The sequence below is a fragment of the Callospermophilus lateralis genome, chromosome 10 (genome assembly GCF_048772815.1).
Source record: "Callospermophilus lateralis isolate mCalLat2 chromosome 10, mCalLat2.hap1, whole genome shotgun sequence".
Lineage (NCBI taxonomy): Eukaryota > Metazoa > Chordata > Mammalia > Rodentia > Sciuridae > Callospermophilus > Callospermophilus lateralis.
Window position 1 is genome coordinate 41,829,169 of NC_135314.1, and position 25,330 is coordinate 41,854,498.

Below are 25,330 nucleotides of genomic sequence, written 5' to 3' on the forward strand. Positions count from 1 at the left end.
TCATTATTACTATTATTATGATCATTATGACTATTATTATTTGGGATTTTTTGAGACATACAGTCTCACCATTTTCCCCAGGCTTATCTCAAACTCATGGACTCAAGTGATCTTTATGTATCAGTCTGCAGAGTAGCTGGAAATACAGGCATGTGCCACAAAGCCCAGCTTTCATGTTTATTTAAAAAAAAATATTAGTTGTAGACGGACACAATACCTTTATTTATTTTTATGTAGTGCTAAGGCTCTAGCCCAGGGCTTCATGCGTGCTGGGCAAGCACTGTAACAGTGAGCTACATCCCCCAGCCTAATGTTTTTATTCTTTAATTTGTTTTTGGAAGTACTAGGTATTGAAGCCAGGAGCATTATACCACTGAGCTACATTCCCAGCCCTTTTTACTTTGAGATAGGGTCTTGGTAAAACTGCCCAGGCTGGTCTCAAACTTATGATCCTTCTACCTCAGCCTCCTGAGCTACTGGGATGATAGGCAGAAGTCACTGTGCCCAGTCATCTTAAATTGCTGTTTTTTATTCTGGGATTCCTATCACATGTAAAATGTCTTATCAATATGAGATTGTACAGCCAAGTGTGGTGGCATGTACCTGTAATCTCCCCTGCTCAGAAAGCAGGAGCAGGAGAGTCACTGGAGCCCACAAATTTGAGACCAGTGTGGGAATCAGAGGAAGCCCCACTTCATGCCCAAAAAAATGGAAAATAAAAGAGATAAAAGTGGGGTACTCTAATAACCAACAGTGAGAAAATAACCCAAATTTAAATGTAAGGTCTCTGGTGTGGCTCAATGGTAGAGCTCTTGCCTAGCATGCTCAAGCACACGAGTTTTCATGCTTATTCAGACTAGCCCCAAAGCAGAAATCTAAAATCTCCAAATCCTTCTATATAATGAAATATATATATATATATATATATACGTGTATGTGTGTGTATATCTTTATATCTATGTGTGTGTGTGTGTGAGTGTGTGAGTGTGTGTGTGTGAGTGTGTGTGTGTGTGTGTATACACACATTTTCCCCCAGCACTGGTCGGTTGAGCCCAAGGACATCCTACCACTTGGCTTTATCCCTAGCTCTTCTTATTTTGAGATACTTTCTTGCTAATTGCAGAGGCTGGCCTAAAGCTGCCTCAGTTCCTGAGTTGCTGGAATTAGTCATGTGCCACCAAACCCAGTTTACAATCCCTTTTCTAGCCAGTCCAGTGGTGCACACCTGCTGTCCAGCACTCAGCACATTGACATAGGAGGTTTGCTTGACCTCAGAAGTTCAAGACTGGCCTGGCCAACATATGGGGAACTCCACCTCAAACAAAACCCACAAAAGTGATGGTCAATTTTTCTTTCCTTTTCCACATCTGAGGATTGAATCCAGGGGGGTGTTTCCATTGACCTACATCCCCAAACATTTTTTTTTTTTTTTGATACAGAAAACAAGTCTCTTTAAGTTACTTGATCCTTCAGTTCTGATCCTCCTGACTCAGCATCTTGAGTAGCTGGGCTTATAGATGGGCACCCCTGTACCCAACTCTATTATCAGTTTTCAAGTGTGCAGTAAATTAACTGTAACATCCTTATTGACCATTGTATCTCCAAAACTTACTCATGTTTAACTGAAACTTTGTAATTTCTGAGTAATCTACTAGCCTATTAGGACTCATAATGAACAAGTTCCCTTCCTATTATATGGAATCCTTTCCGGCGCACTTGGTATTATCCAGGCTGGTGGGTATTGTCCATCTGCAGCCCTTGCCAGGAAGCCAGCCAGGTCAGTCACTGTGATAATTACTGTTGCCACATTTGAAGGATGAGAGACATGCTGAATGTCTTGCCCAAGGGCAAAGAGTCAGGCAGTGTTGGTTCACGAGCGTCAGTCTCCAGAGAGCAAGGATCTTCCCTTCCAGGAGGGCTCTGACCCAGCCCCTCAGAGCCTCCACCCACACTTCCCTGAACCTAGGACACATAGGCACAGCTGCCATAGGAAGCAGCACCAAATATGTGTATATAACAGACGTGGGGGTCTTGGCACTCACATCAGGGGAGTGAGGGCTCAGGAACAAGAGACCCCCACATGGGGGTCAGGAGATGGACTTCTGGTGCATGTCCTGGCATTGCTGTGTGTGAAGGGAGAATAGGAGGCCAAGCCTCCCTTGGAAGCCTCCCAATACACCACTGGGCTGATGAGAAGCTAAACACAGAGTCAGTACATGGGGTTCTCCCTAACCTCCACCCCACAGCTCACAGTCAAGTCCCTGGATGCCTAGAGGCAGGACAAGGGAGAGGGCTGGTACCACATCACGGCAAGGGACCATGGGGGGCACTGTGGGTTACCCACCCCACTGTACACCTAATGCTCCACACAAATGTTTCACATTGTATGTCAAAAATTTCCATAAATAAAGAATCTGGAGTGCTGGGGTTGTGGCTCAGGGGTAGAGTGCTTGCCTAGCATGCATGAGGAACTAGGTTCAATCCATGGCACCACATAATAATGAACAAATAAATTAAATATATGTGTCCATGTACAACTGATATTTATATATGCACACACACACACACACACACACACACTCATATAAAAGAAACAGAATTTTCTTTAAAACATAAACTACTGGACGAGTCTCAGTCCTCATTAATAGCTGAGGAAACTGGGGACCAAAAAAGTAAGGACTGGCACAAATCCAACCAGAAAGTGTGTTTCAGTCTTTTCTCTTTCTCTATCCAGGGACACCTGGGTGTGCTCTGAAGCCCTGTGACCTGGACCCTGCACCCTCCAGGTCCATAATCCCACTCCTTATGCTCCAAGTGCTTCAGCTTCAGGGCCACCCTACATCGGGGGCTTCCCCCAACACATGTGCAACCACAGACCCTCCTGGTTCAAAGCACACCCCATACTCCTTACCTTCTGTACAGGTGCGGACTTGCCACTCCTTGGGGGGGCCTGAGTCACGCACCTGGGCCAAAGGAGATCTTTAAGGTGTTCTTTCGGCCCCCAGTTGGTCCCTTGGTCCACCTGAATGCAGACCGCCTCGGACATGTACCTGGGAAGCAACAGGCCAAATGCAAGGAGTCACTACCCACCTTGGCCTGGTCTCCCTGACCACTCTCACCCTCAGCTGGGAAAGCACAGAGCCCAGGGCTCTCATCCAGGAGCCTTATCCAGGCTGCCATTCCCCTGGAGCACATTTCTTGGGGGCAAGAACTACAACACCAAGGAAGAGTGAAATTCCCAGAAACTCCCAGAGTGCCCTGGAGAAAACCCCAAAGGAAAGGAACAGGGAGTGTTAAGGCTGGGAGATGGGGACAGGGACCAGGGAAATAGACCCAGCTTCACCCCCCCACCAGCCCCAGGGTCCACCACTTGCGCCCTTGGTTTACCAACTTACTTGGGTCCCAAGGGTGCACACAATGCGATGTAACAGTTTTTTGGGCAGCCCTCATTGAATCCCCTGTCATACTGGAGGGAGATGAGGAAGGGAAGAGCAGTTCAGTATCAGCAGGACTGGGCAAGGCCATCTCCCAGGGACCCTCGCTAAGTTGGTCAGTTAAGCCAGGGCTCAACCTGGGCCTGTGGCCAGGCTCTAGGTACAAAGGTGCCCAAGAGTGACCCAGGGCCTCCTGCCTTCCCAGGCTCCCAGGAAGAGTGACCTCCCTCGACCCACTTGTGAGCAGCTGTCCCCAGACAGTGCTGACCCAGCACCCACCTCTCCTGCCTTCTCAGGGCTCCTCAACCCCTACTGCTTCCCTTTGCCGGATCCTTGCTCTGTCTCCATTGGCCAAACCCGTCCTCTCACCTCATCCTTCCAGGTACCTTTTAAGATCTATCTCATGCTGTTCTGCTTAACTGATCCAAAGATGGTGTCACCACCCCACTCCCACTTGACTCTCTTACCTCTCGATTTTTCTAAAAATCTACCTTCATTGAGTTTCACTATCTGGGAGACCAGTGGCAGCAGGGGATGCCCAGACATAATTCCCTAGTCAAAAATCAGATTTTCCAGGAAAATCTGAGCTGAAGACCTTCAGTACACAAAGCAGGAAAGGTCAAGCTCAAAGGTCATGTCCTTCCCAGGACACTGACTGGCTTCTCCTCTCTCCCTTATTCTACTTTCTCTTTCTCCTGAGTTCATCCCTCAGCCTGGACCCCTCCTCCTTCCAGACCAGGTTGAGTTTCACCCCAACTTCATGAGCTTTAGGTAGCAAATTCTCTGTTATAATGGAAAGTGACCCAGCAGCACCTCTAGCCACCCCAAGTCTCCGATGGCCTACACATGAATACTCATTTTCAACACTCTCCTCCCCTGAAGGAAAGACCATTCCACCTCAGAACAGCTCTGGAATATGTCCAAAAAGCAACTCGAATCAATGTCTTCTATGAGGTTCTGCCTCCTTTAAGGTATTCACAGTACATAAGAAATGAGTATGTTACTAGGTACAGTGGCACACACCTGTAACCTCTGGGAATTGGGATTTTGAGGCTGGAGGACTGCAAGTTCAAGACCAGCCTCAACAACTTAGAAAGGCCCTCAACAATTTAGTGACACCTTATCTCAAAACAAAATAGAGCAAGGATTAGGGATGCAGCTTTGGTGATAAAACACCTCTGGGTTCAATCCCTAGTACTACAAGAAATTAATTAATTGTGGAGCATTAAAAAATTACAGAATCTTTAAACTTAGAGAAAGAATATTTGATTAGATATATATAATGTGTAGAAAATATTGATCGTACATAAAGTATAGAAAATGTTTAAGGAATGATAGTAAATTTCTAAGAACTAGCAGTAATGTGAATACCGTCCTCCCCCCACATGGAACCCTATCACACACCACTAGAATCCAACAGCTCTGAGGCACCCAGACCAGCCCCTCTCACAGGCTCCACTCCTGGGGCTCCTGCTGCAATTCTCTGTCACAAACACCCTCACACTCCACAGGACCAAAATCCAGCGGCATCTTCTTCTTGCCCCATCTTCTGCCCAACTTCCTGCTGCCTCTCCTTCTTCCCCTTATCCTGGGGGGTCAGGACACCATTCTTCTGTTCCTTTCCTCTTTCCTTCTATCCCCAAATGTTGATTCTTCTGTTTGTTGGTTCACTCATTGATTCAGATGTCTTTTCTCTGTGTGCTGGCGATTGAAGAATTCAGGGCCTTGCACAGGCTAAACACACTCTACCACTGAGATGCACCCCCATCAGAAATATTTCAGGGCATCAAAAATGTTTCTGTCCAACCAGGCACGGTGGCACACACCTGTAATCCCAGTGACTTGGGAAACTAAAGCAGGTTTGAGACCAGCCTTAGCAACTTACTGAGACCCTGATTCATAATAAAAAGTAGCAGGGACTGGGGATGTAGCTCAGTGGTAAAGTGCCCCTGGGTTCAATACCAATTAGCAAAAAAACAAACCCCCGTCACTGCACTGGGGATGGAAAGCACCCTGCAAACAGCATGGCCAGCCTACTTTCAGTGGTGAGGGCAGCTGCAACCCAAAGCCCTGTGTACCAAGGGGAGTGGAAAGGGTAGGGCAGAGAGAGAGTATCATGGGAACCATGTAGGCAACCCAGCTCACAGCACCCAGGTGCATGCACAGGAGAAGCCCAGAGAGTTAAGTGCTGAGACAGCGACTTCTGGTTTCAGAGGCTGTGTCTAGACCAGAAAGAGTAGTCTGAAGATGTCTGCTGAATTTGGCCATTAATGAGAGCATCATCCTGACAGCAAGGGCTGGGCTGAGTTGGGCCAGGAAGTGAAGGGGGAGCTAGTGAACAAGGTCAACTCTTTCAGGAAATAAGGCCCAGAAGGTACAACAGGTGGAGTGGGGGCCTGGGATGTTAAGACTGGGACTTGTATGACTTTTAAGATGAGCACAAACATGTGTAGATGACCATGGGAAGGAATGGTAGTGACGTAACAGCAGCACACAGGGCACTCTCTGGGACCAGCCACTGTTCTATGAGGTGTACATGAATTAACCCACAATTCCCTGTTTTACAGATAGGGAAATTGAGTGACCAGGGGCTGAGTAGCATACCCCAGGTCTCCCTGCTGGTCAGTTCTAGAGCTGTGATTTGGACTTATGTGGTTTACACCAGAGTCTTTGCCACCAACCACCAAGCAAGTGATTCTAGAAGGAGTTGAAGTCAGGGGATGGAGTAAGGTGGGAGTGAAAGTTGGAGCATGGGATCAGTGCCTGAAATTAGTGCTGCCAAGAATAGAAAGGAGCCCTGTCTGGTGAATCTTAGAGGGCAGACCACATTTAGGTCCCTTGAGTCTTGGGGAACCTGGACTTGGAGGGCCTCACTCTGAGCAGAGGAGGAAGGGCGATGGCCTATGGCCTGACCTGGGGCCTGAAGAACCACAGGATGGAGGAAGGGAAAAGGCTGCCAGGCAAACTCAATGATGATACTAGAAGCTGGAGATAGGGCAAGACAGGCAGACCACAGGGCTGAGGAATAAGGGCCAAGCACAGGAGTCACAGGTGGGAGGGAACCAAATAGGGCAGTGGTGGGGTGCTGACTAAAAGGATGGGAGGTGATGAGCAGACAAGCTCCTCTGTCTGTACAGCTGTCTCAGGGTCTGCAGCTTCCCCTCCCCCACTGATGCTGCCCACCAGTCTTCCTGAAAGAGCCTTTAGTCAAGTGATTGCCATACTAAAGGAATCCCAGGGCAAAGATGCCCACTTCTATCATTCCTAGTGGATGCTCAAAGAAAAAGCAATAAAGATACAGATGGGGAAGAAAGCAATGAAACTGTTCCTCACACAGGACATGAGGTTGCATTCAGAGTGAACAACAACGCATGCTGGGGAAGAAGCTCAGTGGTCGAGCACCCCTGATTCAATCCCCAGTGCTGGAGAAACAGAAACACCAAGGACTCCTGCTCTTTGGAGGATGCTATGACAAGAAAATGAAATGACAAGCCATGAATTGCAAGATAAGATTTGAAACACATAAATCTAAATCTAGTACAGAGAACTCCTGAAACTCAATAAGAAAACAACTCAGTTTTTTTTAAATGGGCAAAAGTTTGGAGCAAACACTTCACCAACAATATACCCATGGCTGATAAGACATGAAATATTCTCAACATTATTAGTCATTAGGAAAATATTACTGGAGCCCTAATGAGATACTACTACGCATTTATTAGACAGGTTACAATTTGAAAAAAAAAAAACAAACAAACAGTAACCAATGATAGTGTCAAATGCTAGTGAGGATGTGGAACAACTGGAATTCTCCTTCATTGCTGGTACAAAGTAGAAACAGTACAGTTGTTTTCTAAAACGTCCCACATGTTTACCTTATGACTCAGCAATGCTACCCTTATTTACCCAAAAGAAATGAAATCTTATGTCCACATGTCTATGCATCAATGGTTGTTGTAGCAGCTTTATTTATAACTGCCTGAAACTGGCTGGGCACAGTTCCCCATGACTTTAATGGCTTGGGAGGCTAAGGCAAGAGGGTGGCAAGTTCAAAGCCTCAGTAATGTAGTAACTTAGCAAGGCCTTAAGCAACTTAGTAAGACCCTTTCTCAAAATTTTAAAAATTTTTCAAAAAAGAAAACATAAGGGTGCTGGAGGTGGGGTGGGGTGAGGCTGGGATGGTTGCTCAGTGGTTAAGCACCTCTGGGTTCAATCCCTGGTACAAAAACAAAACAAAAATTCTGCCAAAACCTAGATGCAAACTAAAAATCCTTCAATTGGTGAATGTACAAATGGTCTGTAGGGAAATACAATACTACACAGAAACAAAAGAATAAAATTACTGATGTGAGCAACTACATAGATGAATCTCAAATGCATCGTGCTCAGGGAATGAAGCCAGACTAGAAAGCCCACAACACCATTTATGCATTATTCCGGAAAGAGAAAAACCACAAGGACTCAGGGAGAGAAAATGACAACAAGAGATGAAAGGATTTTCTGGGGTAGTGAAACTGGTTAACCTTGATCTTGGTGGAGAGTACACAATGTCATTTGTCAAAATCCCTAACTATAGATGAGAAAGGGTGAATTTACTGTTTGTAATTACCCCTCAATGAATGACATTTTCACAAAATTTTTCATGGCTCCCAGGTTTCCAGTTCTTCCAAACAAAATTCCATGCTTGGCTTTCTGGGCCTTTCTAATCTTGACCCCCATGGGGTCAACCTCATTGCCCATGTCACCTTGTGCTTGAAATAGGATCCATTTCTTCATCATTCTGTTAACACCCTACTTTCAGATTTCTGTGCCTTTCTACAAAATTGTACCTCTCACAGTCAATGCCCTCCTGTCTGCCTCTCCAAAAGCACACCTAGGACACAGAGGGTGGCATGCTCTCCTCTACAGCGTGGGCTTCGCCAAACTCCCAGTCTCTTCCAGTCCGCTACACCACTCAGGACTGACCCCTCTCTCAGAGTGTTCCTGGTGTCTCCCGGTGTTATTCTGATGGCAGGTTGCTTATCAACACAAGTGCATGATGTGCTTACTCACCCCTACACCCATCCCTCAAATAACCACCACCTAGCACACCCAGCACACAGTAGGCTTGCAATGCAATGCACCCAGGAGGCAGAATGGCCCCAAGCTCCAGGGTATAGAAATATCTGAGCTGCATCTTCAGAGGTGGGTCTGGAAGGACTCATGAGGCATCATGAGGGCCAAAGGCAGTGGAGAAAGTGCACAAAGTGTCTAATTGAAGAGGTGCAAGATGCCTCCACACAGCCAAGGGCACACGCCTCACCGCTTACCTTCTCCTCATAGGGTCGCCTGGCGGTGCCCACCGCCACTGCCTTGATGAATAATTGCAGGATGAGTGGGACCAGGAGGGCCCCAGCGGGTACAGCCACTAGGATGCTGTGCACAGGTTAAGAAGGGAAGCCATGGAAGAGCTCCTCCCTGGCCCCGCTTTCGACCCCACTGCTCCCTCCTTCCCTCCTGCCCCAGGTAGCACCACCTACCGCTCTCCCTCCCTGGACTGGACACTTAGTCCAGTACAACCAAGGGAAACCTCCCTCCACCACACTGTCCTCCCAGCTGTCCCTTTTCAACTTTCATTACCCTACTCTGTGGGCTCCTAGATTCTTAACTCCACAGGCATCCCACCCCGCCCACATCCCTGACTCCACTGGCCTTCCAAATGTCCTTCACAGGTCCTGCCAAGTGACTTCTCCCTCTAGCCCCGCCCACGTCAGCCCCCTCCTGTCACCCTGACCCTACTGGGCTGTTTGCCCCTCCCTCCCCACCACACCAGCTCTTCCCAGTGTGGGCCCTGGGGACTGTGTGGATACGTCATGGTTTTGTCCAAAAACGCCATGTGCCTCCTGCGTATGATGAAAACCACGCAGGTGGCCAGCACGGTACCCAGATACAGGCACAGAGACAGGAGGAGTAGCAGGTAGAGCCGGATGTTTCGGTGCCCCACGCAGTTATTCACCCACCTGCAATGGTGGTCCAACTCCTAGGGGAGAGCAGGCAGGTCAGAGGGTCCTTCTGGAATGGCCTCCATCACCCCCTAATCCTGAGGCCTCCCGTAACGCAGCCCTCTAGGCCGCCTGCTCTTGACCTTACATAAGGGTTCCCATCTCAGCAAGAACCTGGCATTTCCATGGTGAGAGCACAGTTAGGACCCATGGCTCATCAGGTCACCTGTCCTGAGTGAGGTCTTTAGAGACAAGACCTGCCTGGTGTCACTTGGGCCAGGACATGAAAACTCTGGGCCTCCATTTCCTCAAGTACTGGAAAAGGATGAAAAAAATGCCCTTCCCCTACCAGCCGTCTGCACTTGTGAACCCGAGCAGGGTGGGCACATCAGAGAAACACACTCAGAACCAGGAAACCCTCCAACTGGGACACCCAGACCAAGACTGCTGACAGGGCAGCAATCAGCCTAAAGGGCTGGGAATCTAGTATCAGCAAGCCAGGGAGGGGACAGTCACTGCTTTTCCTCCACCTGACTCCACCAGGCTCAGCACAGATGGGATGCCCTTTGTATGTCAGCACCTTGGCAAGCAAGGCCAGCCTCCCTAGACAGGTGCAGACACAGAGGTGATGACATATATAAGTGACCAACAGTGGCTGAGAGCCACTTGAAGCATTCTGGAAACATGGTCTGATACCCCCACCTGGCCCACTTATGATGTGAGGTTCCTGGTCCTGGCCAGGTGCCCGGAGATAGGTTGGTGAGTGGACAGGGAGGAGGAGCACTCACCTCCACACAGATGTCACACCTTTCGCAGTGGAAGGTTCGGGGCAGGCGGTGAAAACAACACGTGGGACACCACGGCATGTGATACAACCTTCCATTCACTCGTGCCATGTATATGGTGTCAGGGTACTGCTCGACGGCGCCTGGCAGGGGGAGAGGTGTGGGCAGTGGAGGAGGCCCTTGTATCACTCTGGTGCTCGGGGCAGCCCCATAGCATCACTGGGCATCAGAAGGTGGGGAGGAGGAGGGCAGGGGAACCCCAGTCCCTGTTGAGCAAACTGACCACTCAGATGGGCGGCAGTCACAGAGAAGGGCTGTCCAGCCACAGGAGCTCTACATGGAGCTCCTCCTTGTGCTTGGAGTCGGGTGTGAAATGGGAAGGAGGAAGGTGAACTGCGTGGTTGGAAGAGCCTGCTGCCTCTCTTGCCCGGTCCTCCCTTCTAAAGCAACTGGAAAACCTCCAGGATTCTGTTGTTCACACTTCAGTGGCTTGGGAAATGAAGTGCCAGGGCCCAAGTAATAATGACAGGGTAAGAAGGGATCCTGAGGCACAGGTGGGGTCAGCCCTTTACAAATGACCCCTGTAGGCACCAGCCTTGGGGTGCCACCTCCCTCTCCCAGGAGTCTGAGGCCTTACCTCTGTGTAGGATTCCTGGGTCCGAAAAATTCATGCCAATGAGGCTACAGAAACTCAGGACGCAGAGAAGTCCGGAGACCACTGGGTAGGCCCAGTCTCCATCTTGCGCCAGTGCTCGGCCTCTGAAATCAGAGCCAGACTCAGTTCTAGTCGGGGGCAACCCGGAGCGCCTACGAGGCCTGGCTCACCTGAGCTCAGACCCACACACCTTAAGGACGGATCTGAATATCCAGGCTAGAGACAGACCCCATTCCCTCCATCAAATGTCACCAGCATTACCAGCCTCCCACAGTCCCCCCAAATCCTCAGGCTCCCCACATCTCTGTGCTTCCCACGAAATATCCTCCTTCCCCCACTGGCCTCCCTATACCTCCCTGCCTCTGCACTCTATTTCCCTTCTGTTTCTTTTTGAGAAACCCACAGCTGGCCCAGAGACTCACGGAAATGTAAAGAACACAGCACTTAGACACACTAGGGCTGCCACTGTGAGACAAGCCCAGAGGCTTGAAAATAGCCAGGATCTGGCTGGGGTTGGGGGTGGGGACAGTAAATCGTTTGACACAGTCATTCTGCGATGCCTGCTCTCAAACAAATGAGAGCCAACCGCTCCTTCTCCTGGGTTGGCCCCCAGAGTACCATGACTACAAGTGTGACATCAGAGAGGTTCCGGAATGGGGGCTCTGGCTGCTTCCTGTGCCCACTGATGTCAACCTTCCCCTGCCCTCACATACACACTTATAGATGGGACATCCTGCTCTTACAATGTGGCTTTGTTGGAGCTTGTGAGGATGGGATGTACTTTATCCCCCAAAGGTTCATAGGCTGGAGGCTAGGTCCTCGGTTCGGCCGTGTTGAGGGGGTAGAACCTGCAAGAGGTGGGGCCTAGTGGGAGGTAATTTGGCCACTGGGGATGAGGCCCTTGGAAGGGAGTAATGACCTTCTCATGGGTCCCTGTTAGTTCCTGTGAGAGGGGGGTGTTATAAAGAGAACAAGACTCATCCTCCCCAGTTTCTGGCCATTCAGTCTCCACCCCTTGCATGTCTTCCCACCATGATGCCATTCACCATGTTGTGATCACTCTCACCAAAGATCAGTCTCAGGGGCTGACAAATGTTGGACTCTGTGCTAAATAAACCTCATCTCTTTATAAAGGACCCATTCTTGGGTATTTGGTTAGAGCAACAGAAAGCAGCTAATACAGAGACCATGTCATATGGTTCAGGGGAGATGTTGGTGATGGTTAGTTATCCCCCTTTCAGGCCCAGTGCTAATGGAAGTAGGCAGTGCTCCTCGCTTATCCTAGCTCCACTTCTTCCTTTTGGTTGTAACAGAGCTCCAGTTTGGGGAGGAGGTAGCAAGCTACCAACTAAATATCTTCCCAGTTTCCCTCACTTCCAGGGTGGGATTTATGACATAATTCTGTCTCAACATAAACATAAAATGGGCTGAGGATGTGACTCTTTGGTTAAGCAACCCTCGGTACAATCCCTGATGATGATGATGATGATGATGATGATGATGATGACATAATGATAATAATTTGTGGATATTTATGGCATAAAACATATTTTGAAACATATATACATATACATCATTTCATATTCTTTTTTGTGTTGAGAACCCTTAAAATCTACTCTCTGAGTCATTTTGAAGTGCATATAACATTATCAACTGTATTCATTCTGTTGTATGTTATTATTAACTGTAGTCATCTTATTGTACAATAGATCCCTTAAACTCATCCCTCTCATCTAAGTGTAATTTGGCCTCCTGGGACCAGCATCTCCCCCATCCACCCCCTAGCCACTCCTGGGCCCCTGGCAGTCACCATTCTGCTCTCTGTTTCTGTGAGTTCAACTTTTGTAGATTCCACATGTAGGTGAGATCATGTGATAGTTGCCCTGTGCCTGGCTTATTTCCCCCAGTAAAATGTCCTTTGGCCTCATTCAATGTCACAAAGAACAGGACATCCTAATTTTTGTTTAAAGACTAAATAGTGTCCCCTTATATTTCTAACCACATTTTCTGTATCAACTCACCCACTGATAGACACAGCTTTTCCCATTTCTTGGTTCTGAGAATATTGCTGCAATGAACATGGGGTGCAGATGTCTATTAACACACTGATGCCATTTCCTTTGGATATATACCAAGTAGTGGGATGGCTGGACCATAGGGTAATTTTTTTTGTTTGTTTGTTTGTTTCTGGGGATTGAACCCAGGGCCTTGTCCCTGCAAGGCAAGCACTCTACCAACTGAGCTCTATTTTTAATTTTTAAAGAAACTTCCCATACTGATTTCCATAATGACTATACTAATTTACATTCCTCCAAACATTGTACTAGAATTCTAGTTTATGCACATCCAGACCAGTACTTAATATCTTTTGTCTTTCTTTTTCTTTTATTTATACTCGGCTTGAACCCAGGGGTATGTTACCCCGATACACAACAGCAGACCTTTTTAAGTTTTATTCTGAGATCAGGTCTCACTAAGTTGCTGAGGTTTACCTTGAATTTATAATACTCCCACCTCAGCCTCTTGAGGTACTGGGATTAAGACTTGTGCCACTGGTTCCTTTGTCTCTTTGATAATAGCCATTCTAATAGGTGTGAGAGGGTATCTCATTATGGTTTTAATTTGCATTTCTCTAAGGATTAGTAATGTTGAACATTTTTTTTTCAGATTTCTCTTGGTCAATTGTGTTCCTACTGAGAAAGCAATGATTTTTGAGTCACAGTCTACCTTCAAATTTTATGTCAATTTCTGTTGTAGCACAAGAAGAATGCATGTCATGCATTGGGTCATGGAAAAAGGTCAGGAGTCGTACTAGAATCATAGCTATCAGGTCTATTGAGCTTTGGAGCAGACCATGCTAGCCTTAGGTTTTCTTTTTTTGTTTTGTTTTTTTAATTAGGTATATATGACAGCACAATGCATTTTAATTCATTGTACACACCTGTAGTAGCACAACTTTACATTTCTATGTAGCGTTTCGATGTAGCATCACACCATATGTGCATTCATACATGTACCTAGGGTAATGATGTCCATCTCATTCCACTATCTTTCCTACCCCCATGCCCCCTCCTCACCTCTGCCTCATCTTTGCCTCATCAAAGTTCCTCCATTTTTCCTTATCAGAGAGAACATTCAGCCTTTGATTTTGGGGGATTGGCTTACTTCACTTAGCATGATATTCTCTAATCCATTCATTTACCTGCACATAATTTTATTCTCTTTTAATGCTGAGTAATATTCCATTAGGCATATATACCACAGTTTCTCTATGCATTCGTCTATTGACGGGCATCCAGGCTGTTTCCACAGTTTAACTATTGTGAATTGAGCTGCTATAAACATGGATGTGGCTGTGTCTCTGTAATATGCTGATTTTAAGTCATTTGGGTATAGACCTAGGAGAGGGAAAGCTGGGTCAAATGGTGGTTCTATTCCAAGTTTTCTAAGGAATCGACATACTGCTTTACAGATTGAATGCACCAATTTGCAGTCCCACCAGCAGTATAGGATTGTACCTTTTCCCATACATCCTCATCAACATTTATTGTGGTCTGTATTCAGCACACAGAGCACTTTCTGGTATAGCCTCTGTTCTATGTGGTTTACATGAATTAACCCACAATTCCTGTTTTACAGATAGGGAAAATGAGTGATCCGGGGCTATGCAGCTACCCAAAGACTCCCTGATGGTTAGTTCTAGAGCTGTGATTTGGACTTATGAGGTTTGGCTCCAGAGTCCTTGCCACCAACCACCAAGCAAGGGACTCCAGGAGGAGTTGCAGTCAGGGGGCAGAGTAGAAAGGGAGTGAAGTTGGAGCATGGGATCAGTGCCTGAGATGGGTGCTGCCAATAATGGAAAAAAGCCCTGATTGGGGAATCCCAGAGGGCAGACCACACTTAGTTCCCTTGAGAATAGTGATCCTGGACACGGAGGGCCTCACTCTGAGCAGAGGAGGAAGGGTGATGGCCTACGGCCTGACCTGGGGCTGGACGAACCACAGGATGGAGGGAGGGAACAGGCTGCCAGGCAAACTCAATGATGATACCAGAAGCTGGAGAGAGGAGAAGACAGGCAGACCACAGGGCTGAGGAATAAGGGCCAAGCACAGGAGTCAAGGGGGGAGGGAACCAAATATGGCAGTGGTGGGGTGCTGACTAAAAGGATGGGAGGTGATGAGCAGACAGGCTCCTCTGTCTGTTCAGCTGTCTCAGGGTCTGCAGCTTCCCCTCCCCCACTGATGCTGCCCACCAGTCTTCCTGAAAGAGCCTTTAGTTAAGTGATTGCCATACTAAAGGAATCTCAGGGCAGAGACGCCACTCCTATCATTCCTAGTCAACACTATAAGAAAAGGAAATAAAAACACACATGTTGGAAAGAAGGAAATAAAACTGTTCCTCACAGAGGACATGATTTTCCAAGTAGAATAAATAACAACACTCGGTGTTAGAGCACCTCGAGTCAATCCCTAGAACTGGAAAAACATCACCACTAAGAACTTCTGTTCTTCGGAAGATGCTATGAAGAAAATTCAATGAAAAGCCACAGATTGCAAGAAAAGATTTGCAAAACATAGATCTGAACCCAGTGTACACAACTCTTATAACTTAGTAAGGAAAGAAAACAACATTTTTTAAAAGAGAAGAAGATTGGAGCAAACACTTTGCCAAAGACCTACCAATGGGCAAGAAGACATAAAAATAAGCTCAATATCATTGCTCATTAGGAAAACACAACCTGGAGCCTTAAATGAGATGCCACTACTCATTTATTAGAAACGCTTCAATAAAAAGAGAAAATAAAACAAGAACAAATGACAGTGTGAAATGTTGGTGAGGATGTGGAGCAATTGGAATTCTCATACTTTGCTGGTAGAAATTAGGAATGGTACAGTGATTTTGAAAGACAAATTTGGCAATTTTCTACAGAGTTCCACCTACAGTTACCTTATGAATCAGCAATGCCACCCCTAAGAATTTACCCAACAGAAATGAAAACGTAGGTTCACATGCCTGTACACCAATGTTTGTAGCAGCTTTCTTTATAGCTGTGAAAAACTAGGTAGGCGCAGTGGCCCGTGCCTAAGTTCTACCACTTGGGAGGCTAAGACTGGAGGATTGCAAGTTCAAAGCCAGCCTCAGCAAATTAGCAAGGTTCTAAGCAATTCAATGAGACCCTGACTCAAAAGAAACAACCATTTAAGAAAAATAAAGGGGGCAGATGGATCAGCGATGTAGCTCAGTGGTTAAGCACCGCTGGGTTCAATCCCTGGTACAAACAAAACAAAACTAAAACACTGTGGAAAAACTAGATACAATGAACAATCCTTCAATTGGTGAATGTATAAATACTCTGTAGGACTGTTCTTCCCAGAGTGGGCCCTTGGGACTGTGTGGATAGCCATGGTTTTGTCCAAGGATAATGACATCACTGTGGTGGGCACAAGGGAGACGATGCACATCACCAGTAGGGCACCCAGGTACAGGCAAAGGGACACAAGCAGCAGCAGGAACAGCCAGATGTTCAGAGACCCCAAGCTGTTGTTCACCTGCCCACAGTGGTGGTCCAACTCCTAGGGAGAGGAGGCAGACCTCGACGGTCTATCTGACCTGACTTCCATCACCTCCAAATGCTCAGGTCTTCCCCAACTCAGCCCTCTAGGCTACCTGCTCTTGGCCCTACACACAGGTTCTCATCTCAGGGACAACCTGGCATTTCCATGGTTGGGCCACAGTTAGGACCCCATGGCTCATCAAGTCATCTATTCTGAGGGAGGCTTTTAGAGACAAGACCTGCCTGGTGTCACTTGGAGCAGGACATAAAAACTCTGGGCCTCTGGTTTCTCAGATACTGGATGAGGATGAAAAAAATACCCTTTCCCAACCAGCCGTCTGCACTTGTGAACCCCAACAGGGTGGGCACATCAGACAAACGCACTCAGAACCAGGAAACCCTACAACTGGGACACCCAGTCCAAGACATGCAATGGTCCCCAGGACAGGGCAGCAGTCAGCCTAAAGAGCTGGGGATCTAGTATCAGCAAGCCAGGGGAGGGGACAGTCACTGCTTTTCCTCCCCCTGACTCCACCAGGCTCAGCACAGAGGGGATGCCCTTTGCATGTCAGCACCTGTGCAAGCAAGGCCAGCCTCCCAGGACAGGTGCAGAACTGGAAGCAATAACAGATGGAAGTGACCAAGAGTGGCTGGGAGCCACTTTTAGCAGACTGGGAAATGGTCTCATACCTACCTGTGGCCCACTTATGCTGAGAGTTTCCTGGTCCTGCCCAGGTGTCCAGGGATGGGTTGGTGAGTGGACAGGGAGGTGGAGCACTCATGTCCACAAAGATGTTACAACAGGGACAGTGGAAGGTCTTGGGTGGGCAGTGGGCGGAGCAATGTAGGCTCCAGGGCATTTGAAAGGTCCTTTGATACATCCATGCCACGTATGCTGCCTCAGGGTCCTGCTTGAAAGAGCCTGGCATGGGAAAAGTTTTGGGCAGTGACAAGATCCCCTTCTATCACTCTGCTGCTCAGGGCAGCCCCATAGCTGGAATGCAGGCACTATCTTCTTCTAGAATTATCTTCTATGTTGAAATATATATATATATATATATTGTTAGAGAGGGACCTACCTTTGCTACTGAAATTATTTCTACATACTGTGCCTGGTCTTACAATGAAACCATGATATTAGTAGCAGGAAGAACTCTGGTAGCTCTTGTGCTATTTAGCTCCAACGTAAGTGTAAACAGTTTTGAGAACATTTGACTTTAATTGATATTCTTCCCAGGGTAAACATAAACCCTTTCTAGTCGGTGCCATAGAGATGTTGTCAAGAGTAAAATTATACAAGTTTGCTGTTGTCTGGGATGGACTCTTGGATGGATTATCCTCTATGTTGAAATATGTATATTTACATTGCAATAAAGAAGCTCAAAGGAAACAATGTAATAATGAAATTGAGGGCAGAATTCATAACCCTGGGTACTGGCCTCTAAATACTTCACCACTTTGAAGTTGGGAGAAAATATTCTTAGTAGCATACTGACTTTTCCAGGTGAAACTGGCCTATACAAACAAAATTTGAATGTGTGATTTCACTTAAAATGTTTGTCCTGTCTCAGAGACCTGATTCAAAACCAACCAATTCAATCAAATGCATAATCCTTCTCTTGGATTGCTTTACAAATAAGAGTGGACAGATTTTTTTTTAATAGAACAGAATTTTATGCAAAATATGAACTCTACTGCTCTTCATTGAGTGGGAGGAGGGGAGTGGAGGGAGTTTAGAAGGCTCTTTGAAGGAGAAGCCAAGTTATTAGAGCAAGCTACAGGTTCTTTGAGACTCGACTTCCTGTCTCTCACTGGGCACAGTCAGTACTTCCGCTGCCTGTCCACCTGGGAGGAAGGCAAAGCATGGAGAGATGGGAGAGGGGGGAGGGAGGCAACTGAGCATTTGAACATATGTCCTTGATTTGAGTGCATGGGTGCATGATTGGCAGATGGGGAATAGACTGATAACATTTGACTTTGAAAATGACTTTGACACCTGCTACACTAAAACTTGCTTTACCAGCTCGGAAGACAAACATGCCAGCGTCTGTTTCTAAAGTTCTAAGTAATCACTATGCCACCCCCCAGGCAAGTTGAGAAGCAATGTTGTTTCCTTCAGGACTTCCCATTGGGTTTTCCCAAAAATTTTCTCCAACTCTCTCTGCCTTTAGGAGCTTGGTGCTGGCAAAAGAGTGGAAGGAAGAAACCCACAGGTCCTGCCTGAGGAGACCCCTGCTTCCCCTCAGTCTTACACACCAACCAGTGCAGGGAGCCCACACTTGGGGAAGACTGGGGTCCTTTGTTTTCTGACTGCATATGCTGCTTCTCCTGGCCTCTCTGTGGGAGCTTGTAGGGAGGTGGAAGGAGCTACTTGGAGTGCTTTCCTGCCAGCTGACCCCACACTTGGTCATCTCAGCCCACCAGAGAACTTCCAACATGTGAATTTCCAAAAGGAAGAAATCAGGATTGCTTTTGAGCTCCCTGACCTCTGCAAATTTCCCAGCCCTGTCCCTCAGGTAGGGCAGTGGGGTGCAGGAGGGACACACACCTGGCTAAGAAAATCTCCCAAACAATCGTAGGTGTAACACTTCTCCTTGGCTATGGAGAATTCTGTCTATGGTAGAAAGCTTTCACAAGACATAGTGGACCTGTGATGTTTCACTGTTTTACTTCCCACAGATTTCTGAGGCTTGAGGCAAGGGCTAGTAAGAGGCAAAGCAATTTACCTTGTCCTCAGAGCACTGCCCCAAGTAGAAGAGCCATCTGGTAGAAGCAGCGTTAGTTTTAGAGTCTGTGTGCTTAGGTATGTGCAACTAACTCAGACTATGTAGAACTTTGCCTCTCAACACTGCTTTTCTTTTTCCACTAAATGTTATTATAAAATATTCACTTCTATAGGAAAATTTCAAGAATAGTAAAATGATGTGCACCATAATTTGTATAATTTTCTCTATGAGTATGATATGTCAAGCAAATATGAAGATTAGTATGACACCCATATATTATTAAGCTAAATTCATCAATTTTAATATTTTGCTACAAAAAGGAAATTCTCTAGTACCACCATAGTAATATCCCTTTGAGGAAATTTGTTATTGATATGAAACTATAATCAGGTATATAATACTGATATTCAAAATTTCCTAAATCCATTTTAGCAGGATTTTAAAAATATACAGCATATGATCAAGGATCACATGCTACATGTTCTTGTCATGTTTCTTTAGATTCTATAATGGTTCTCTTCTTTTAGTTTTTATAGAGCACTGACATTATTAAAGAGTCCTGGAGGCTGTATCCTCCAGAAATTACTCACTCTCACACTAATTTACCAACAATTTATACAAACAAAACAGACCTGAGTGGATACAAATCAGATAGCTAAAAACTGAATACCAAAATTTTTTGAAAGCAGCCAGAGAAAAATGATACATCACATGTAAATAACAATGGTTGGATTCCTGCCAGAAGCCATAGAGGTCAGAAGATAGTGAGAGGGATCTTGAAAGTGCTGAAAAAGACTTCTGGTTTCAGCTCCAACATGTGAAGAGCTTGGAAGTTGTGACTTCCAGCCTTATAAGAAGAACAAATGGAAAACCAGCAACTTTTACATCCCCACCAGGGAACTGAGGTAGCAGGGCACACGGCCATCATGAAACCTGGAGAAAGAGGTGAATCCAGGGTCATGGGACAGCTCTGTTCCCCTGAAGCAGAAGCCATGGGAGCCATCAACTGGTAGGAACTCCTAATGGTAATTCTGATAAATTGCTGGTAAATTAGTGTGAGAGTGAGAAACCCCTGGGACACAGCCCTAGAGAGCCCCCGCCCCTCACGCATCCTCTAGGAACCTTACTAGCTTCTCTTGCTGAAGAGCCAATGAAGATACCCTCATGGCTCAGGCAGGGGTTGGAGAAAGGTAACCATTGTGAAAAGAGCAGCCATTCGCCAGAACAGAAACCTACTCTCCAAGGACAAGGACTTCACCAGAGCCTTGTCCCTCGAGGGCGAAGGCGTTTCTCCTACTCCAGGCTCTTGTCTCATGCAAGGTGCTAGTGGTGGTGGAAAAGTAGGAAACACCAGTGAAAGTCACACCCCAGCAATGCAGCTCACTCAACACCATGATCTAATCACAGACCACAGAATCCTTCCTTCCTCTCTACTGTGCCACTATACCAAAAAGCCTCCGCACAACTCTAGAGAATTACAGCTGAAAGAGTTGAAGACACTAATTCCTTCTGGGCAAGAAATGAACATAAAGGCATTATAGGAATCTGATATTTCTGGCCTCTTTGGCAACAGAAGACACTAAAGATTTTGTGCTACTCTGACCGAACTTCTAGTCAGATTAGCACAAAATCTCAACAAATAAATGGCCTATTTACCTCAGTTCCTATTATTTAGTACACTATGTCTAGCTTTCAATCAAAAATAATTATAAGACATACATACTAAAAGGGAAGAAGAAACAAAGTCTAAGGACATAAACAAGCATTAGAATGAGACCCTCAGATGATGAGGCTGTGGGAATTATCAGATAGGGAATTTCAAACAACTGTGATTGAGATGCTAAGGGTTATAGAGGTTATAGCTGAAAAGAATATTAAAGAAAAGATAGATAAGGTAAGCTGATGATGGAAATGGTAAACAAGAAAAAAAAAAGGAAGACTGGAAATCAAAACCACTAAGATAAATGCTTAACACCTTTGATGGGCTCACCAGTACCCTGCACATGACTCAGGAGAATATTAGTGCAGATAGGTCAGAAGAAACTTCTCGGGCAAAATTGCAAAGAGAAAAGAAAAACTAGATCAGAAAATTTAAGAACTACCGGGCAATTACAAAAGATAAACATACTAATTGGAATAGGAGGAGGAGAAGCAAAAGACAACAGAGTTGAGGAAAAGACTTCGAGTGTTAATGATGGAAAACTTCTAAAGTAATAGATCCAGGGAGTTTGGAGAACATCAAACAAGGCAAATACCCAAAATCTACACCTAGAATCTTTCAAATTGCTGAATGTCAAAGCCAAAGAGATGGTGTTCAAAGAAATAAATAATCTTACTCCTAGAGGAGCAAAGATAAGAATCTTAATGGACTTCTCCTAAAATGTGCTAGAAAGAGAGTTGAGTGAAATTTTGAAATTTTCAAAGGAAAACCTACCAGCCTATAATCCTCTATCCAGTGTATCTTGGTTTGATATGGTGTGTCCTCCAAAAGCTCATGTGGGAGACAATGCAGGAATGTCAAAGGTGGAACAGTTGGATTGTGAGAGTAGTAATCTAATCAGTAGATGAATCCAGTGATATGGATTAACCCAGTGATATGTGTAGACAGGTGGGTCAACTAGGGGCATGCCTTTGGGACTTGTATTTTGTTCCTGGTGAACTGAAGTTCTATCTCTCTCTCTCTCTCTCTCTCTCTCTTTCTCTCTCTCCCCCTCTCTCTTTTTCCTGGACGTCATGTTCTGAGCTGGTCTCCACAGCCACCTTCTGCCCTCATGTTCTGACTCAGCTTGAGCCCAGCACTATGGAGTCAGCTGACCATGGACTGAACCTCTGAAAATGTGAGCGAGAATAAATTTTTCCTCCTCTAAATTGTTTCTTGTTGGGTATTTTGGTCACAAGTGATGCAAAAGCTGACTAAAACAGTGAAATTATTCTTCAAAAGTGAAGCAGAAATACTTTCTCATATAAACAAAAACAAAGGGAATTTGTCACCAGCAACCTGTTCTGAGCAAACGTTCAAACAAGTTCTTCAAGGAGAAGAAAATGATGTAGATCAGAAACCTGGATATATATAAAGAAAAGGAGAGCACTGGAGAAGAAATGAAAGTGAAATGCCATCTTTTCTTTGTCTTATTCCTGATATAAAAGATAACCATGTGTTTAGAGTGGTAATAGTAACATATATTGGGTGATTATACCAAAGAAAAAAGTGAAATTAATGAGACTATCATAGGGTACCTGCCCTACATGTGAAAGGGTGGAGTATTATTTGAGGATGTTCTTATATTCTTATGAGGTACATTGCAAACTCTGGGGCAATCACTAAACATCTGATAAAGGAGGATACTTGATATTCTAAGAGAGGCAATAAAATGAAATCATAAAATGCTCATATAACCAGAGAAATGGGAAAATGCGTAAAGAACAAAGGCAAAATAGAGAAAGCAGTTATAAATACAACAAATACTACTCCAACTCTACCAATAATCACTTTAAATATGACTAATCTAAATATGCCAATTAAAAGAAAAAGTGTCAAAATGAATAAAGAAACAAGACTCTACCATATATTGTCTGTAAAAAAGCCACTTTTGATTATGAACACCCAGATGCAATTAGAGATGCACTATACCAACTAATCAATGGGAATCTGCAATAGCTATATTAATTTTACATGAAGTACATTTCAGAAGATGGAAAATTATCAGCAATATAGAGGGACAAACTCCAAGAAGACATAGAGTTCTATATGTAAGCATTTAGCAACAGAAATCTAAATATATGACACCAAAACTGATATAACTCAAGGAGAAATTGATAAAATTCACTACTATATAATTGGAAACTTCCAAACACTTCTGTCAGGGCTTGATAGATGAAGCAGGCAGAAAATCAATAAGGATATAGTTGACCAGAATGGCGCTGTCAATCAACCTGATCTTATTGGAATTCTAAAATACTCTACCCCCCCAAAATAGAGTACACATTCTATTGAAGTTTACATAAAATTCAGAAAGGCACACCATGTCCTGTGCGTCATAAAATAGTCATCAATAAATTTAAGGGATTAAAAATCAAATAAAATATATTGTTATATCACAATAAAATTAAGCTGAAAATCTCCAATAGAAAGAGAACTGAAAAATCCCGAAATATTTGGGAATTCAATAATACATTTGTAAATAACATATGAGTAGAAAAGGGTAATTTTTGAATGTTTTGAATTGAACAAAAGAAATTACAATTTATCAAAATTACATAATTTATCCAATGAACTGTGTAAGTATTTAGTGCACTTAGGGGAATTTATAGCACTGAAGACACAGACGAGAGAAGAGGGAGCTAAACAGTAATCTAGGTTTTCGAAGCCAAAGCAAAAGAGCAATTTAAGCCTAAAGCAAGCAAAAAGGAAAAAAAATAGAAAAATCAATAAAATTAAAACAATAGAAAAGTTTCTACAAACCACTCTATGCCCACAAATTTGATAATTCAGCTAAAATGATGGGTTCCTTGAAAACCTAAACTACTCAAACTCACACAGGGAGAAATAGACAATGTGCATAGGTTAGTTTCTATTAAGGAAAATAAATTAAAAGCTAATAACCTTCTAAAAGAGAAAACATCGGGTTTCGTTGGCTTTGCTGGTGAATTCTATGAAAAATTTGAAAAAAGAAGTGACCTCAATGGTGTATTATTTCTCCATCTTCTCTTCCAGAATATACTGGTTCATCAATTTGAATAAGTGTGCCATACTAACAAAAGGTGTAATAATAAGGCCATCTGGGTGTAGAGCATAGGAGAACTATGTCATTATATCTATGCAATTTTTCTTTAAATAAAAAACTGTTCTATAAAAAAGTTTATTTTTTTAAACAAGAGCTGAAAGGAAAAATTGTCAAACCAGAATTCTATATCAAGCCAAAAAAAAAAACCAAATGACTACATTAACATGAATACATACAATGTGTGTATATATGTATATACTTTATATGTGTATACACTTTATATATTGAAATACATATATAAAGTATTAAGAGAAAATGGAGACAATTTCTGATAAAGGAAAGCTGGGAGAACCCATCACCATCAGACCTGTACTCCAAGAAACACTAAATGAAGGTCTCTGGACTAAAGGAAAGTGGTACCAGTAGATGATCAGATCCTCAGAAAGATTGGAGTGTCAGAAATGGTAACTATGTAAATTATGCAGGAGCATAGTTTCAAACTATCACTTTTTCTCTTAATTCATTTAAAAATATCCTACAGTTTAAAGAAAAATGACAGCATCGTATGGTGGGATTTATCAGGTATGGAAATGGAATTCTTGTCAGAACTGTAGCATATAATAGGAGGTTAAAATTAGTATGGACTAGGCGAGTGTGGTGGCATGTGTCTGCAATCCCAGAGACTCAGGCTGAGGCAGGAGTATCAAAGCCAGCTTCGGCAACTTAGCAAGACCCTAAAAAATGTACTGAGACCCTGTCTCTAAAAATTAAAAAAAGGGGGGGGGGGTGCTGGGGATGTGGCTCAGTTTTTAAGTGCCCCTGGGTACCCCCTTGGTACCAAAAAAAAAAAAAATAAAGTAATATTGATGGTCTTAGAAGTTTTTTACATTTTAAATAAAAACATTAACTCTGAGTTGATGGTTAAAATTTAAGATTACAGAAAAGGAAAAACAGAAGAGCAAAGGTCAGATGGTACAAACAGGAAACAAAGCAAAATATGAGGTCTAAGTCCAAATATATCAGTAATACATTGGACAGAATTAAACACCCAGTTAAAAGGCAGAGATTATCAGAATGGGTCAAAAAAATCAAGACTTAATCATGTCTACAAGAGATGTGCTTAAAATCTAAAGATATATGATAGATTGAAAGTTAAAAAGTCAGAAAAATAATAATGTAAAAATGAATAACGAAAAGTTGGAACTGCTGTATTAATATCAGATAAAATAAACTGCAAAAGTGTTACCATAAATAGAAATCCTGAAGAAAGATACGACAATAATTAATGCTCTTGCACTTAATAACAGAGCTTCAAAATATATAAAGCAAAAATCAACAGAATGAAAGGGAGAAACAGTTACCAACCATCGTGGGAGATTTTGATACCTGTCTCTCAGTAAATACATTAAATGGGCAAATAGAAGGTTGGAGGAACAGTATCAACTACCGCAGCCTAACTGACGTTATAGAA

At 44.4% G+C, this 25,330-nt stretch overlaps 1 protein-coding gene across 1 annotated transcript in view; it reads right to left on the reverse strand.

The window, feature by feature from the left end:
• LOC143408295 (uncharacterized) overlaps positions 1-25,330 on the reverse strand; it is a 67,599-nt gene that overhangs the window by 19,375 nt on the left and 22,894 nt on the right. Inside the window, exons 3-8 of the mRNA XM_077110332.1 lie at positions 10,838-10,959; positions 10,204-10,343; positions 9,284-9,453; positions 8,744-8,849; positions 3,396-3,466; positions 2,912-3,050 (exon numbers count right to left, since the gene is read on the reverse strand). Of these exons, the coding sequence (XP_076966447.1) occupies positions 2,912-3,050; positions 3,396-3,466; positions 8,744-8,849; positions 9,284-9,453; positions 10,204-10,343; positions 10,838-10,959 (748 nt within the window). The remainder of the gene's footprint in view (positions 1-2,911; positions 3,051-3,395; positions 3,467-8,743; positions 8,850-9,283; positions 9,454-10,203; positions 10,344-10,837; positions 10,960-25,330) is intronic.